Source organism: Rattus norvegicus, chromosome 2, assembly GCF_021556685.1.
Source record: "Rattus norvegicus strain SHRSP/BbbUtx chromosome 2, alternate assembly SHRSP_T2T, whole genome shotgun sequence".
Classification (NCBI taxonomy): domain Eukaryota; kingdom Metazoa; phylum Chordata; class Mammalia; order Rodentia; family Muridae; genus Rattus; species Rattus norvegicus.
Window position 1 is genome coordinate 212,785,001 of NC_141535.1, and position 18,198 is coordinate 212,803,198.

The following is an 18,198-nucleotide window of genomic DNA, read 5'->3' on the forward strand; positions in this document are numbered from 1 at the left end:
GGCTTAGACTCCCAGGGGCTCACAGGGGATATAGAAGAGCCCCCCCCCTTGAAACGCTAGAGCAAGCATCACAAATCTGCCTCGTGCCCTGGGATGATGGCCCTTGGCTCTCTACCAAAAGATGCTCAAGCCTGCTAGATAGTCTGAGGCTGTTTGAGAAGCTGAATTCTTACATCCTATAGCCCTCCTCCTCCCCCTCTTTCTCCCCTCCTCTTCCTTTTGAGACAGGATCCTAGGATACACAAGTCTAGGATACACAAGATCCTACCTAGACTGATGACCTTAGACTCTGATCCTCTTAGGTGCTGGGAGTACAGAAGAATACCACAACATCCAGTGTGTGCAGTGCTGGGATATAGAAGTCAGGTCTTCATTTATGCTAGGCTGAGTTTTCATTTTGCGACTGAGTTATAGCCTCAGCCAGTGTGCATATTCTTTTAATTTTTACCGTAATGCCACAGTATAGAAACAGATGCATGCGGAATACAGCGTTTCTGAGGAGATACCAGGATGCAATGGGTGTTTGTGATAGAGTGACGTATGGGGTAGAACTGTGACCCGTACAGTCAGAAAGGAAACTCGAGGCTGCCTGGTGCTCCACGTTATTCAGCTATGCAATTTTAATAGCTACTGGCGAATCATAAAGTTGCCGGGGGAGGGGCCGGAGCCTGATGTCCAATAGAAAGGAATCTATTTGTGAAGCCTGTACTTAGTCTTTGTGTGGGGCAGATCAATACCGTTTCCTGAAAGAGAACATTTAACAGCCATCTCCCCTCCTCTCCCTTGAGGAATCTGGGGAGACTGTCAACCTGAGATGCAGATGCCTGAGCCTCTGTCACACTGGAGAGCCTGCTTCTAGGGGCTCTGCATCTACCCCGGTACAGCAGGAGCTTGCGAACACAGAGCAGCAGAGATCTCAACAGCACTGCCTGCCCTCTGCCCACCTAGTCTTGCTTACATTCCTGTTTGCAGCAAGGGCTGACTCTCGTTTGCCCAGAGGGTAACGTGTTGGACTGTCTCCAACCACCTTAGCTCTAAGGTCTAGCCTCTTCTCCAGCTGTATCCTTTCTCACTGGTACCTGAGACCAGCTCAAAGGCCCTGTGTGTGTGGAGGTATATGTGAAAATCACATCAACGTCTTCTGCCCTACAGATGCTCCTCGACTTTAAACAGGGTGACTCCCAAGGAGCTGACCAGAAGTTGGAACGATTCTAACATGAAGAGGAAATTAATATATCTGTCCTTCCGGGCATCCCAGCTTAGCCCAGCCTACCCTGGATATTCAGAGCAGTTAGCCTACAGTATGGAGAAGTCCTTGACACAAAGACTGCTTTATAAGAGTGTGTCCAACGTCTCACGCAATTAACTGACTACTATTTTGAAAGTGAAATGCAGAGTGGATGCTGTATATGCTCACCCCGGGACTGCTGAAGTTGGAGACCACGGTGTCTGTTCAGAATCAGGCAGACCACGGTGTCTGTTCAGAATCAGGCAGTCAGGCAGGTGCAGGCCCGACATCTTGGGAAGCAGGACTGCCTAGCCTGTTGCTCGACGTGTTGCCACTTCCCATGTATAGGCCTCACAGACAGATCCTGGGGAGGTGAGACTGCAGTGTCACATGGCAAAGCCAAGTTATCCTTCCCTTCTTGCAGGGACACCAGCGGCAGAGGACTGGTTTCTTTGGTTTTATCCCGTAGCTGATTAAAGATGCCTTTGTTCACCAAAATCCAGGTCACTAGGACTTGGTGGAAACCAAAAACAAACCACAAGCCAGAAAGAATTGGTGGTATGTGTGGGAGGAGAGACCTTCAGTGGTGTGTGTGTGTGTGTGTGTGTGTGAAAGTGTGTGTGTATGTGTGTGTGTGAATGTGTGTATGTGAATGTGTGTGTGTATATGTATGTGTATGTGTGTATGTGTGTGTATGTGAATGTGTGTGTATATGTATGTGTATGTGTGTATGTGTGTGTATGTGAATGTGTATGTATATGTGTGTGTATGTTTGTGTATGTGTGTGTATGTGAATGTGTGTGTATGTGTGTGAATGTGTGTGTATGTATGTGTGAATGTGTGTGTATGTGAATGTGTGTGTTTGTGTGTGTGTGAATGTGTGTGTATGTGTGTGTATATGTGTGTCTGTGTGTGCTTGAAAGAGAGGCACAGACAGAGGAACCTTCCCATTCTCATTAGAAGCTCAGCTGTTTTGATCACAGTGATGTTCATCCCAACTGATGCTCTGGATGGTGATTAGCTGGACCTTACAGCCCTGGACAGTGTCTTCCAGCTCACTGATCGCCAAGAGTGAATCACAGGACTGCTTGACAGAGACTCGGAGTGGCTCCATGTGAACTTGATGACATAGTGTTGAGGTAGTGAAGGGTCAGAGGCTACAGGTAGTATTTCCCCCTATGTCCTGAACAGTAAGAGGTAGCTGCTTCCTGTTCCTCTTACCATGACCCATCAGAGAGAGTCAGTCATAGTTGGGGCCCTGCTTCTACTTGGGGTGGCTGTGACACTTTGGGAAAGGAGCCAATGGCTGCTGCCAACAGGAAGCATGCGTCTGTTGATCGTGGCTGGCAGGAGGCTCCAGTTTCCATGGTTACTGTGTAGGGTGGTTTAGTTAGCAGGGCTACTTAAGGGAAGCCTGGCATTGAGGACAGCAATTTGGTGTGTTTGGTGGAGGGTGAGGGGTGGGGGATGTCCCTTTGGCAGCTGAAGCCTTTAGTTGGAATGGGGTATGGACAGTGCTTGACTTCAGGAATGGGGATTTCCTGCAAGAGTCCACACAGCTGCAAGGCTAGCCTTGTCACCTACTGGCTATTTCCCTTGGTATAAAGAAGCAAGCCTCTTGGGTGGTCTGAAGGTGGCGCTTCAAAGCACCCTAGAACCTCCCTTCCTAGAGTCCTGCCCACTGGCTCCTTCCTTCTAGGATTCTATTAGAGGCTCTCTTCCCACCCACAGAAAGGCATGGTGTTTAGAAAACCCTGAGTCTGAATTGGTTTTAAATTCCATGTACCAAGAAATCCGTGAGAACCACTTCTCCTGGTGTCAACATTTCCGTGTGGCTACACACATGACAGGTGTTATTTCTCAGCTCTATAAAATCTTTCCTTTTGGCTTCCATGCGGTCAGCTAACTGGGTTCTGCAGTCCAAAGCTGGAATCTCTGGTCCTTTGTTCTCTGCAGAATGACAGTCCATTCTGGTCCTCTGTTTCTTTGCAACTAGAATAGAAGAATCGTTGTGAAGAGAAGGGGGGTGGGGGTTTGATCACTGTGGGTAGCAGACATTTAAAAGCATAACCAGGCGCTGAAGGGCACTTTGGGATCTCATGCAATTAGCATCTGTAGTTGCAAGAATATATTATTTTAGTTTCTCTTTGGCCATTTTAGAAGAAAATATAGATTTTTTTTTAAGCGCTGCTTCAGAAATTATTTTTTGAGTGTGGAACAAAAGCATCATGTGTTCAGGAAACAGTTGCTAATAAGATTCACATGTTCTTAAATACTGATAGAACAGTATTTGGCCAGTTTTGTAGACATTTCTTAGAGAAATCCTCAGGTGACAGGGCAGTGACTCTGTAGTGACCTGAATGGCATTATTCTGTTTTTACTTAACTCTGAAGCACTTGATATAAAGCACTGGATATATATGAAGCATATATATATATGTGTGTGTGTGTGTGTGTGTGTATACACACATGTATATAGATATATATTTCTATGTAATTTAGGTATTCATTATTTGCAGATTTGCTTTCAAGAATATATTTTAGGGCTGGCAAGATGGTTCAGTGAAGGTGCTTACCATCCAAGCCTAATGTGGGTTTGATCCCCAGAACCTACTGAAAACTGGAAGAAGAGAGCAAACTTCACGGAACTGTCCTTGGAGCTGTGTACCCGCACTGTAACATAACACGCTCCACCCCAACACACAGACACACAGTAATATATATACTTGAGGAATATACTCTCTTTCGCTGGAATTCAGATGTCTTTGCTGACTTATCTTATTGAGTCTCTGGGCAGGAGTGAGGATTCTTCTTTCCTTGGGCCCTGGAAGTATTTTTCCAGCCGTTGGAGAGGTTTTTAGCCTGAAGGGGTTGCCATTTCCTGCCAAGGGAATCTAGGCGGTGAACTGGGCCCCCTTGGTAGCGGCTCTCGGCCTGGCTGATGAGTCACGGCAGCAAAGGTCCCCTGGAGACTTAGCCTTTGAACCCATCAGACAGAAATGATAGCAAATAGAGAATGCTTCCTTCTGGGTGCAAGACGTCGACCCTAAAGGAAAATGTTGACCTACTGACTGGACAAACTCGGGGCTCAGCCATCTCCCTTAACCATCTGATGGCTCAGGTAGACTTTACAAGGTCTAGGAGCTCTCAGGACAGCTAGGCCGCTCTCCAATACGGCACATGTGAGGGAGGAAGGAAAGCTCATGCAAGGAGAGGTAAAACCAGCTTCCCCAGCTCTTCCCAAGCCTGGAGAGCCTTCAGATCCCTGAGCCCCATGCTGGACATGTCCTAGGCAGATCCCCTGCGTCTTCTGGAGTGTGTGAGGCTGGTGGCTGATCAAATATAGAATCTGCTCACTGGCCACTGGACAAACAATTCCCCACTTTTATAGGCAGCTCTGACCTAGACCAAAGGCCAAGGCCCCGGGGGATTTGCCACTAATCCGCTGGATACTCCTCATACCTCTCTCGTGCCTCATCCGGTGTCGTTCCTCGCTGGAATGAATAGGTTCTGTTTCTCCCTCGTTACATAGCTCTGCCCGGGTGAAGTTTTAGGGAACTTCAGGTCGCATTCTGCTTTTAAAGAGGGCTGGAGCTACTGAAAGCTCATCGGAGGAATGGCAGGAAAGGGAGAGCTGTGTGGCCAAAACCTGGGCTTGATTTTACAACAAAACCAACCAACCAGAAAAAAGAAAAACACAACACAGCAAAACAAACAAACAAACAAAAAAGCATAGCAGAATAGTTGAATGTCCACTGTAACTGCAAAGAATGAGGAAAATTACAGGTGTCTCCCTCAAGGTGTTCTTGGCCTCTTTCTCTAGAGTCTTCTAGAAAGACCCTCCTTGGTGGTGGTGAATGCAGGGCTTGTGCACTGAAGCCGGGCTGGGCAGGGCAGACAATTAACTGGAGATGGGCAATTAAGTGAAGGACTTAAAGGGGCTGAGGGGAGGAGGACAAACAGCTGGGTCAGGAGGGAGCGCTCAATCCCTCTCCTCCCTCCGGCTGCACAGCCAGGTGGGGAGGACATAGGCCCTTCTGGGTGTTTGCCGACAGACTTGCTAATTAAACACCAAAAGGCAATGGTGCTTTGCTAATAACGAGGACTGTGCCAGTGTTATCAGCTGCAAACTTACTTGCCAGGAGCAGTAATTAAAAGTAAACAGCTCTGGAGGTGGGCATAGAGACCCGGATCCTGGCTGATTGCTTAGAACAGCTAAGATGACTCTCAGGGAAAGCCAGAAGCTGATCACCTGTGGGCCACCCTTCCTCAAAGGAACCACTGTCTCGCACTAAGATGGTGTGATGTACGGCTCGCCCTGCTTCTAAAACAGCCCCTAAGTGCTGGGGTGAGAAGCAAGCAAAGCCGTTGGGAGCAGACTGCTCATGGTGGGGTGTGCTCCAGCCCTGAAAAGGGAAGGCTGCCCAGAGTGGGGGCGGGGTGGGTATAACGATTTCTCCCTGGCCTCTGAATTAGGGGACTAAAAGCTAAAGCACAGGCCCTCTTGTAAGAGGGGTTAGAATTTCATCAAGTCTGGTCACATGAGAATTTCTGGCACCGTGTGCCTGGCAGGCTGGACACAAGCCGGCCAGAATTGAGCGAGTGGATCGTATTGGCTTTGGCGGAGGGGAAAAGTCACGGACTGGCCTGGGAGAAGGAGCCGACTCACTCCCTTGGCTGCTGGCTGCGGACAGGAGCCGCAGAGCGTGGGGCTGGGGCTCCGCCACCCAATGCCCCCTTCCTTTTAACTTCGACGGAGGTGTGTGGGGTCTGGGACCGAGGACAAAATGCCTAAGGAATGCAGTGCCTTCCATGCCCTCTCCGCAGCCCTGTGCTGTTTCTATCAGCGCAAGTCTTTCTTTGGAGTCAAGGTAGGTGTGGCTTGGAGATGCGGTGTGCGCATCTCTAAGCCTTTTGGGGCTCCCAAAGACACTGGCTTTCTAGGGGGCACTAGAGGAAGTGTGCGTTTTGTAAATCCCATTTGTTCTTGATGGTTTCCCCCCATCAAGAAAGTTGAATCGGGCCAGCTGTAGAGAATGAGGGTTCCTTTTCTGTGTTTGGGACAAAACTCTGTTGTTCATGACACTTTCAGACTCCCTGGGGTGACACTGTATGCCGAAGTCACCAAATATGACAAAGCTGTTTTTCCCTGCTTTCTCTTTGTCTCTCTGTTTCTTTTCCCATGTTCAGGGTGAGTGCGAGGTGGCCGAGTCCCCTTGCTCTGTTTAACCTCAGGTCCATTATATGCCAGCCATGTCTATAATGGACAGAAACCACAAAACATTATAATTGCAGCTAGCTTCCAAAACATTTCAGAGCTCAGAAATGTGTTTCTCTTTACTGCTGCACTTTATCCTTTGGGACAAGACATCGGTGCCAGTGGCTTTTACATAACAATGTCAATAGACTGTGTGGGTGACATAAAGCCGGGACTGCGTTCTATGTCACCTGCCCATGATGTAGTAAGAATTAATATGAACACAGGCTTTCACCAATCTTGAGATTTGTCAGCTTTGGGAAGACCCCCACCAGCTCTAGAGTAACTGCAGACCTCAATGACTCCAGGGACATTGGAGGCTGAAAGCTTCTTCAGGAATCCCACTCTGAAGTTGGGATGCCTCTTCCCAGGGGACTGAGAAACCACAATGGGGCTGTGACACTCTGTTTCCTTCTTGCTACACAAAAGCTAAACCTTGGGAAAGTGACCTATTACAGGGAGAAAGACCCAGCTGTAGAAACGCAGACAGTGGATGAGGTGCGAGGTGCGAGCAGTTGTCCTCTGGTTCTGCTGCCTGGTTTGAGTGTTTGGAGTTAGTTCTCAGCTACCCTGCAAGTTGATTTCCGTACCTCTCTGTCCAGAGCCTCAGTGTCCAGAGCACTGAGGTGTGGGTTGAATGTGGTTCTCCCTGTCTTACTGCCTAGCTCTGTGTTATCCCAGAGCCTAGCAGGGCGCTGTGGTTTTCGACCTAAATATGGATTGTTCTGGAATGGGGTAGATGATGTCATGCCATTAACAGTATTTTTGAGTTGACAAAGATAGACTGGGAAGGTCCCAGAGGGCCTCATGCACTTCAGGGATTGGCAGTAAGTTCTCCCTTGAATAGAAATCCATCCACGAGCCAATTGCTGTTAATTCAGATGAACTTAGCCTTTGGTGTAAGAGGAATCAACTCATGAATGTCCGGGTCTCAACGATGAGCTGTTTGGATGTCCCCAAAGCATACACAGAAGAGGCCACATAGTGGGCTAACTTGGACCATCTGTCCTTCAGTTACTCCTTTCTTGACCTCCCCACCATAGTTGATCCTGGTGGACACCTCTTAGTAGAAATGACTTCCTTTCTGTCCAGATTTCCCATCCCATCCAGTTATGTTGAAGTTTACACAGCAGAAAGAAAGGCTTTGACTTGTTCAAACATTTTTCAGCCCCTCACTTACGGCTCTCAGATGGACCCTCCAGATGACTTTTCCTGTTTTCTTTTGCTTAGCTGGTTACCTGGGAAGGAAATCTGCTCCTCATACCTCCTCCTTCATGGTGCCAGTGTTACCCTAACGATAACACAGAATCATTTTATTGACCCTCACTTTTAATTAGGGGGGTTCAGGTCGTGCTGCTCATAATTAGTTTCCGTTGCAATTAGAATTTCAAAATTAAGTTGAGATTGATTGCCTGATAGCAAGGCGGAAATGCTGTTCCAGTTTGACCGTGTATGCTGTTTCCCTTGGTGTGAATTTCTCATACCCAAAATAACACTGCGGTAGCCATGGTAACTTTCCGTTTGGTCTAATCCATATCATCTCAGGAGAAAGCAGGGTGTTATTAATAGTGTTGGTTGTATGGGAAGAAAACTAAAAATATGGAAGCTCCTTGGTTGCATAGGAGACCAACCACACAATTGCACTCTGGGAATATCTTACTTGCAGAGGTCTCACAGAATTTCGCATGCTGTTAGGAGCCTCGTGAATTTGTATACAGAGACCCTGGGAGGGATGATTTGGAAGGTCAAAGCAGAGAGAATGCTCAGCGTCGGACATGCATCGCTGGTCCCCATCAAGTAATGTTCCAGCTACGCTGGGTATCACAACTCTGACACCCCAAAGCAGTTCATAGTAGGTGCCTGTTTCAGAGAAGACCAGATGCTCTTAGGTGTGCATAAAAAAAAAAAAAAAAAAAAAAGCCTTTTGCTTAAGCCCATCCAGGGGAGGGAAGCTGGTAACAAAGAGATCTCAGATACATGATACCAAAAGGGCACACTCCAAATTCGAAAGTCCTTGAATAACAGATGTAGCCCCACCCATGCCCATGTGTGGACATCTTTCAGGTGGGTGGGCCTGGGATCAAGTGTGAAGGGACAAATGACAATTGAGGTACAATTCCCAACTTCAAAGGACTTGCCACAAGAGTGCTAGACTGTAGTGTCATTTAGTCACTTTTGCAACAGGCTTTCCAAGGTCCTAATGATTCACGGGTTGTCTCCTCAGAATGAGTTCTGTAAATGGGGCAGGGTGATGGTTTACATTTTCCACAGAGACAGAGGCTGAGCCTCAGAAACAGCCTTGTTTAGTACAATCAATTTTTTGGGCACTGAGAAGGGAAGCCAGATGTTCTAGGCTTGCACTTAATATTCTTTCCACACAGCCATATTAGGAGACTCTGAGTCTGAACCAAGATGCCGTCGTGTATATTAATACTTCATTTTGCTTTGCAGTTGGGAAAGATATTTCAAGGGGTGGGGCATGGGTGCATGGTACATGTGTATGTTTAGAAGAGATAATTCTTTTTTAAAAACTATTTTTAGTGACTCGGAATTTAGGTGGATGAGGAAGAAGATGGGATGAGGGGGAAGGGGAAGGCATCCCAGTCTGGGAGAGTAGACTTCCTGCCTAACTCAAGGTATAAAAGGTGTTACCAGGGGCTGGGGATTTAGCTCAGCGGTAGAGCGCTTACCTAGGAAGCGCAAAGCCCTGGGTTCGGTCCCCAGCTCAAAAAAAAAAAAAAAAAAAAAAAAAAAAAAAAAAAAAAAAAGGTGTTAGCAGACGCCAAGCCTAGTCAGAGCAGGAAACAGCTATGAGCATGAGGAAGTCTGCTCCCTCCAGCCCTGCCCTGCTCTGCCCCGAGTTCAGTGCAAGCAGATCTCCACACTGGCTTTTATCCTGCTTACATCCTTAGTTCAGCTAAACAGTAACTGATCATGGTACCTCTGTGTGCCCTGCCTTTGCCAGCTGCTCTGACTTTGGGAGTTAGGACCCAGTCCCCACTCTGAGGAGGGTTTGAGTCCATTTGGAGAGATCTGCTGCGGTGCCGGACAGGTGTATATTGACAGGCTCGCCAGAGGAGCATGCCTAGTGTGCTGTCTGAGCAGTGGAGGACTTCCTGGGGAGACAGGCTTAGCTTAGAAGAGTTAGTAGAGGGTATCCTGAGAGGAAATGACCTTCTGGGTAGAGGAAGGAGTATCCACAAAAACCTAGACGTGACAGCCAGATGTGAGCAGGGAGGCAGCAGGGGCCAGACAGTACCAGATAGCCGCTATGTCACTTAGGGAGCTGCAGAAGGACTTTGGCTAAAGAAAGGATGAATGATCTGATTTTGGAGGCTGGCAGTGGGATCCCATTACTTCTGGCCCTTCTGTGTCTGACAATTGATATTTTTTGGAGGGGGTTGGGGGGAGGAGAGAGGGAGAGGTGAGGGAAGGAGAGTTGAAACTCATTATCAGATCAGCATCTGGTCCTAAGGAAGGACAGTGAGATTGTATTGGAGAATTCTAAGAAAGAGAAGCTCCCATCGGTGTATTGAAATACTGCCTGCCCCAAAAATGGCATGAACAGAAAGGTGGGACACAGGTAATACATAGATAAATAGACCAGGAAGGTGAAGGCTTGATTAAGAATAGGCCATTAAGCCCACCCAGCGGTCTTGTCCTGAGCCGCCATAGTTAGGAAGAATCACAGATTCTCCTATGCTAGGATGTAACGGCCTCTGCAGTCATTAAGTGATGCCATATAGCGAAGAGATCTTGAATTTTGTTCTGGAGTTTCATTTGGATTGGCATTCTCTTGTCTCCACTCCTCCCCCTGGGGTGGGGGTTGGGGGAGGAGACTTACAGCCTATTGAGTCCACACTGTGTAGGGTCTTTGGCACTTAGTTTCATTTGAAACTGCCTTTCTCTTGTGAAGAGTGTGGTGGAGGGAAGGTCCCACCCACTGATCCTTTGGCCTATGTGTCTGGATAGCCCAATTATAAGTGACATATCTTGACCATGACAGTGGCCCAGCTGCCTTTGTATGGGTGCAGATACAGTGTCAGCAAAAGGTAGGAAAAGCCAAGTAGAAGAATCTTTCCAAGAGACTCAGCCCCTCCTCCTGGTGGGGGCTAGTTACTCATGCATGCCTCCGGGCCCTAAACTAAAAAGCCCAGCAATGCTTCTTTGTGAAAAGAGCCCTTTAAGTGCATTCCATTGGCATCCAGGAGCTGTGGGGATCTGACTTCAATATCAGGACATGGCTGACAGAGACTGTGTGCTCCCTAACCAACCTCAGAGCTTAGATGCCAGCTGAGGACTTCTTTTTGTTGGAGAAACCAGAGGGGAATCAGGGGCAGGGTTGGGACCCTCAGAAACTGTCTGGAGATTTGCAACCTGCAGAACTGCAAAGTTGGCCTGAGCCAAACACTGTGATGACAATGGAGAGGTTGAAGAAGTGTGTGTGTGTGTGTGTGTGTGTGTGTGTGTGTGTGTCTATATGTGTCCGTGTGTGTGTGTCTCTGTGTGTCTTTGTGTGTCTGTGTGTGTGTGCGTGTGTGTGTTTGTGTGTTTGTGTGTGTGTCTCTGTGTGTCTGTGTGTGTATGTGTGTGTGTGCATGTGTCTGTGTGTGTCCGTGTCTGTGTGTGTGTCTCTGTGTGTGTCTGTTCGTGTGTGTGTCTCTGTGTGTGTCTGTTCGTGTGTGTGTGTGTGTGTCTGTGTGTGTGTGTCTCTGTGTGTGGGTGTGGGTGTGTGGGTGTCTGTGTGTGTGTGTGTCTGTGTGTGTGTCTCTGTGTGTGTCCATGTGTGTGTTTGTGTGTTTGTGTGTGTGTCTCTGTGTGTCTGTGTGTGTATGTGTGTGTGTGCATGTGTCTGTGTGTGTCCGTGTCTGTGTGTGTGTCTGTGTGTGTGTGTCTGTGTGTGTCTCTGTGTGTGTCTGTTCGTGTGTGTGTGTGTGTGTCTGTGTGTGTGTGTCTGTGTGTGTGTCTGTGTGTGTATGTGTGTGTATCCATGTGTGTGTGTGTGTGTGTGTCTGTGTGTGTCTCTGTGTGTGTCCATGTGTGTGTTTGTGTGTTTGTGTGTGTGTCTCTGTGTCTGTGTGTGTATGTGTGTGTGTGCATGTGTCTGTGTGTGTCCGTGTCTGTGTGTGTCTCTGTGTGTGTCTGTTCATGTGTGTGTGTGTGTGTGTGTGTGTGTGTGTGTGTGTGTGCGCGTGTGCAGGAAAAGAACATCAGCCTAGAACTTTCAGCAGAAGTAGAGAAGACTAAGGTTAGAACCATGGACAGGCCTCTCTGCCTTGGCCTGGGTAAGAGGTCACCGGAACAAGCATGGCAGAGCCCCAGGTCCTGCTGCTAGGGTTAAAGATGTGGCTGAGGGTGACCCAGTACCTTTTAACTGACAAGTAATTTGAATGTTCTGGTTTGAGAGGAAAGAAGTATGTCATAGGGTTGGATGCCACAATGGCATCTCTGTCATCAACTGTCATAGCCCCAGGAGCTATTGTTCCTCCCTGGCTCTGGTCACGAGAATGTGCCGACACATTGTCTAGCTCATGAAACCTATAATCAGTATTGTAATTTTCGTGACTAAGAACTTCTTTTCTGGTTTCTGCTGTAGATACATATATTCTTTTATAACGATGGTTACACATAACGGAATGGCTATCCCAAATCCTGGCTCCTCGTTTAGGGACTGGAGGAACCATCAGCAGGTTCCTACCCTGAGCTCATGGGTTCCTCCTAGTCCCACTCACCCAATGCATCGAGACCTAGAGTGCACTGGGGAAACAGATGCTTGGGGTCCTGACTGGAAGGGGTATCTCCATGCTACACAGCAACTTCTTTCCGTACCTGTAGTAGATAGGAAGAAGGAAGGAGGACACCCCACCACGGCTTATTGTGACATCTTAGAGGCCTTTAATGCCAGCCTTGGCCAGAGATCTTCCCAGAAAAGGTAATGTAGGAGCGTGCACAAGAGGGGAAAAACCATCAATCTAAAACACTGAGCGAAAAGGAGATCAGATCGGGGAGGGTGGAGGAAAGTGGGGGACGGTGGAGCTCACAGGCTTGTCTGCTGGGAAGAGGAAGGGCAGCACAAGGACAGCACACGCCCGAGCAGCTCGGTGAGGAGTCCAGTGAAGCTTTGACGGTTGGTCTCTGTGTGTAGCCTGAGGGTCTACAACCTCTTTCCCAACACAGCCTCTCCACCCTTCCATCAGTTCTGTGTCCTTGGCTCAGTGCACACCGATGTTACCCACATCAAAATACGGTTCCTTTCTTGGAAGTAGCCGTCCGTCAACCACCTGGCAAGATCTTGCCTGCCTCCCTTCGACCGCGCTGTCCCCTCAAGTTCCACCTCTTTCCACTCCTCACCTTATTCCTGCAGCTTGTGAGAATGAAGTCCCCTTTCCTGAAGCAGATGTGTCTTGTTACCCGTGTTCTTCACAGCTCCCCTCCCATGGTCCCGCCTTCCCTGGAAAGCCACACTGCCTCATCTACTCTCTCTTACTTAGAAATATGGTCTGGGGTGGAGCAGAGACTGAGGAAAGGCCAACCAGAGACTGTCCCACCTGGGGATCCACCCCATATACAGACACCAAACCCAGATACTATTGCTGATACCGAGAAGTGCTTGCTGACAGGAGCCTGATATGGATGTCTCCTGAGAGGCTCTGCCAGAGCCCTACTGATACACATGAGGATGCTTGGCAGCCAACCATCAGACTGAGCACGGGACCCCAATGGAGGAGTTAGAGAAAGGACTGAAGGAACTGAAGGGGTTTGCGACCCCATAGGAAGAACAACAATATCAACCGACCACACACCCCAGAGCTCCAGGGACTAAACCACCAACCAAAGAGTACATATGGAGGGACCCATGGCTTCGGCCACATATGTAGCAGAGGGTGGCCTTGTTTGGCATCAATGGGAGGAGAGGAAGGCTCGATTCCCCAGTGTAGGAGAATGCCAGGGTGGTGAGGTGGGAGTGGGTGGGTGGGAGAGGGAGCTCCTCATAGAAGCAGGGGGAGGGAGGCTGAGAGAACCAGGAAAGGGAATAACATTTGAAATGTAAATACATGAAATAACCAGTAAAAATGCAAAATGAAAGAGAAAGAAATATGCTCTTCCCCATTCTAAAAACAATTCTTACCTCTACACATAAGCCACCCAGCCCTCTTTTACCAATGACCTGTACATGATCAAATCCAGTGGCTTCTCTCTAATTGATCCAGTTGGAATTCCCTACAGCACTTGACCATGACAATTATTTCTTCCTGAAGCTCTTTTCTTCCAGCCTCCAGGACACTAAGCCCTCCTTGATCTGGGTCCTTCTTAGCCAGCCTTTTACAATGTCCACTTGGGTTTCTTTCTAGTTTGCTTCTTAAAAACCAACATCCCTGGCTTTCCTCTCATGCTGTCTACCATTTCCGAGGTGGGAGCTGAGACTGGCTCTTAGAATACCTGGAGGATCCCCATGTTGTATTATGTAGTCAGCCCATTCCCCACAGTGCCCCATGACCCAGTGAAGAACCCCATTTAGATGTTACACCAGAAGCCCAGGCTCTCCACCTTCCTCCACAAGCCTGTTAGCTTCGCTCTTGCTTTTCAACACTGGGTGAGTCATGCATCCTTTCGGGGTACTGATCCTTCTTTCCATATTCACTCTCCACATGTAATCACCCACTGAGTTTCACTACCTAAACATAGCGCTCATTGGTTTCTTCCCTTCTGTTTCCGCTGCCACTGTTTTAATTCAGGCCTCATTATCTCTTGCCAGATTCCCTCAGTAGCTTCCCAACTGCTCTTCTAAGACTTCACAGAACATTGACATTTCTAGAGGAGGTGGTGCATTCCCACTTTTGGACAAATCTGAGTGCTGGATTCTGTAGGGTCCCCCATCTTGTTTGGCTCAAAAACAAAACAAAACAAAACAAAAACAAAAACAAAAAACTAAAACCATTGCAGCTTCAACATATCCCTGGTTGTGGTCAGGTGGGAATTCTGGCTTGCCTGATGCACAGTTGCCCACCGGACTGTGGGCAGGTCTATTCTGAGGCTGCATGAGCTGATGTAAATGGACACGTAGAAACAAGGATGAGAAAAAAAAAATCTGGAACCGTTTCTGGGGAGTTGAATCGAGAACATTCGACCTGTCACCGTGTGATGTACCAGCCCCACTGACTCTCAGGAGCTTCTAGCAGCTCTCCTGGTTTTCTAAGAGTTCTGGATAGGCTACGCTTTTCCAGCTGTGGGCTTTACGGATGCTTTGGATGACTTTCATTCTAGCTGTCAGACAACCCTTAAGTCCGAGCAAATCATGAAATGCATGGAAGCATGCTTCCCCTTGTGATAGACTAGTTCTCACTAGTTCTTAGCTCCCAGGCACGCTGTGAGGCTCTGAGATCCTAGTTGCACTGTATCGTGTGTCTTGTCCACTTGGACAGCACAAACCTTACTTTTCTGGTTTCTTTTCACAACATCCAGTGCGGTGGTCATGTCTTTAAAACAGTTCACTAAACAGGAGTTGTGGGTGACAAGTGGCCCAAGCTCCTCTGGGAGACATACATTCATTAACGTGATCAGTGAGCTGTACATTGAAAGTACTGGGGTTGCTGTAGGGCCTAAACCCATCTTGTGACTAATAGTTTGGTTTTACTGAAAGCCTACTATGTACCCAGCACTGACATAGTATGTCCTATCCCAGAGTAGGGTTCTAGGACAGTTGTTCGTCAGGGTGCTATTTTGGAGAAAGAGTTTATTCCATATCCGACAGTAGGAGACCAATCTGAATCCCTCCCCTTGCCTCCTTCTGTGTTGGCACATCTCAGTTTTGCTTCTAATTACACCTATTACAACTGTGATACTTCTCATTGTCTCATCCAAAACTCCACTCAAGAGGAATTAAGAAAAGGATGGTGTTAGAATTAAGTTGCTTTTGATTTTCTGACATTTCCTTACTGAAGGGCAAACAGGACATCTATTTTGGTTAAAAGCTATGTTCCAAATCATTTATAATTTACATTAAGTTGTTGGATCAATGAGGTTAAATTACCACTGATCAAAAATTCTGGCTTAGATCTTAGACTCTGGATTCTGGTCACCTGGTCTTCAGACCCCAATGCCAAGGTCCACCCAATCCTGCAGTCAGACCCCAATGCCAAGGTCCACCCAATCCTGCAGTCTGTTGTTTGTTCCCTCTGAAGATCTTTACAGGCACTGCTGTTTCTAATGCAAACCTCACTGATTAGTGATGGATGTCTCATTTATACTGTTTCAGCATACATGCCAACCCTGTATGAGGGAGAGGTATTAGGGAAGTCTTTCGAGGACATGGTGGAAGGGGCCAAAATGATTTAGAGGGGGTTTGAGGGATGAACTGATACTCAATTTTATTTCAAGCCCATCTTGTCATCGGCCTATCATATGATTAAGTGCTGCCAAGCGACCTTTGACCATAAATGTGGCACTGGTTTTCTCCGTGAGAATCAGAATGCAGGGCTGCCTCACGGGAAGATTTGGGTGTCCACTCCACTTCAGGCTGCTCCTGGAATCATTATTTAAATTTAATGTGCATAGAAGGTCCCCTCTACCCCTGCTGGCTGGAGCAGGGCAGTGTGTTAACAGGTGGCCTATTGAAAATATCCTAGTTATTTATTGGTTAACAGAGAAAGGTCAGACACCACCACCTCGGAGCTGAGCTCTTCGGTGTCCCCTGGTAAACAACACTTTGTCAAAAGCAAGCCCTATGATTGGCACTCTTTTGGGACCAAAGTGGAGGGAGATCTTGGAGCAGATGAATTCAGTTCTTCCCAGTGCACAGAAGAAATAAGCTGTGCTTGTCTCTTTTGAGTTTAGTGCATTTTCTAATGCTGCCCCAGTCTTCAGTCTGAACTCAGTCCCCTTCAGTTTGAAAAGAAAAAAAGATAAAAGGGGGAGAGGGGGCTTTTCAGTCCCTTGGTGTTTCATCAAAATAAAATGAGCGGCTAGAGCAATAGCTTCCTGATCCTGCAGGGTGGGAACGCATAGAGGAGACCTTGCCCAGAGGATGAATGTGGATGAAAGGCAGAGGCAGTCTAGCATCAAAGGGAGCCGTGGGCTCCGATCAGAGTGACTCTAATGTAATTAGTTTGGATGTAGGATTAAGTTCCTGCTTGCAGGGTGCTCTACTTCAAAATGCCAATCCGAAAAAATTGCAATTAAATTAGTCTCTTTAGTCCACACACGGGAGCAGAATTTTAATGGGTGATTCTCAGAAGCTCGACAAGCAGAGAGCTCCGTAGAGCGTCTCCTCCTGATTCCTATTCGTGGCGTCTGAGCCTCTTTTGATGAGTTTGATAAGTTTGGGTAATGAATAAAATGAAATCTCTTGGACTTGGGGCTCTCTGGGGTTTTGATGGTTTTCCTGTCTGCGAGAGCATCTGATGGCCCTTGTAATCACCGTTCGTCTGAGAAAAGGGGAAGTTGAGTACGGGAGGAAAGCGAAGCATCTTAATTTAACTGAAAATTGCAAATCAGTTTTTAATGGCACTGGAGTGGGAATCTGCTCTGTAGGATGATGAATTGCTTCGGCTGAATTACCACATGGGGAAATGGTAAGAGCTTGTCTCTGCAGAGTTTGTCCAAGATGAGATTTTTTGGGGATTCGGAAGAGAGAAAGTGATGTCAAGGTGGTTCAACGTTAGCAGTACATTAATGAAAGCAAGTCGCTAAAACTCGATTTTTATAGAGTCTTTTTCATACTGATCCCTTTCTCAGAGAGACCAGAAACCTATCTCATAAAACAGATACTCCTGGGGGCTTCTACAGTACCATTGGCCATTTTTCAAATGCCTTGTCTCCTCAAAGAGGCCATGACCACTTCCAGGCATGGAGTTCCTCTATCGTGGCGTTTGTGCCTTTCTCAAATCTAGGTAGGGAGACAGCAGGACCAGCAGGCACACTCAGGGGCCTGGGTTTGGGTGAAGGCAGAGGGCTGAAGACTATCGAACTGTTTTAAAGTGGCCTCCTGTTTGTCTCCGTACAGTTGCAGCTAGCAGGGTGGTGTGCGTGCGGGCTAGGAAGCTGCTTATGGAGGCTGAATTACATAGAGGGAGCATCCAAGGGAGAGCCTCAAAAGTAGGGGGCCTAGGTAAGGCCAGAGGTGATCATCGCTAAGGGTCCAGCACTTAGAGGGTGACAGGGCCACAGGGACATGCTCATAGTGCCCTGGGTAAGCTATAATATGACGACTTTTCCTTAAGACCTCCACAGCCACCTACCAGCCAACAGTAGCGATTAACAGACAACTTGCTGTATAACCAGCACCTGCTTTAACACAATGTCACTGTGCTGCCCACATTTTGAACCATAAGTCAAGCCACCATGTCCCCATGGGGCTGGAAGAGGCGGGATGCTTTGGGGCTTTCTGTGCTAAACCGGGAGGTAGAGTTTGAATTAGCTCTTTTTCTCTTTGGATTTTTTTTTCAACCTTAATTGTTGATTCAAGTAAGAGCCTGGCATTGACCACCATTATGAACAAAGGAAATCTCTCTGAGCCTAGAGGGGGCATCTGCACACCTGGTTCAAAAGTTGGAGCAGCGGACTCGAAGCTCGAGTGGTTTATCTTCCGATCTGTATTTCTTTAGTGGGGGTTGGGGGGAGAGAAGGTGTGCACACACCATGGCATATGCGTGTGGAGGTTAGAGGACAACTTGGGGAGGGGTCAGTTCTCACCTTCTACCATGTTGGAACTCAAG

The 18,198-nt window shown here is 47.7% G+C and overlaps 1 protein-coding gene across 3 annotated transcripts in view; it reads left to right on the forward strand.

Moving 5' to 3' along the window:
- The window catches only part of Bcar3 (BCAR3 adaptor protein, NSP family member), a 112,808-nt gene that overhangs the window by 60,735 nt on the left and 33,875 nt on the right, over positions 1-18,198 (forward strand). Inside the window, exon 1 of one of the 3 annotated variants that reach the window (XM_087624886.1) lies at positions 5,895-6,098. Within the exon in view, the coding sequence (XP_087481012.1) occupies positions 6,015-6,098 (84 nt within the window). The 5' untranslated portion in view covers positions 5,895-6,014. 3 annotated transcript variants of the gene reach the window in all.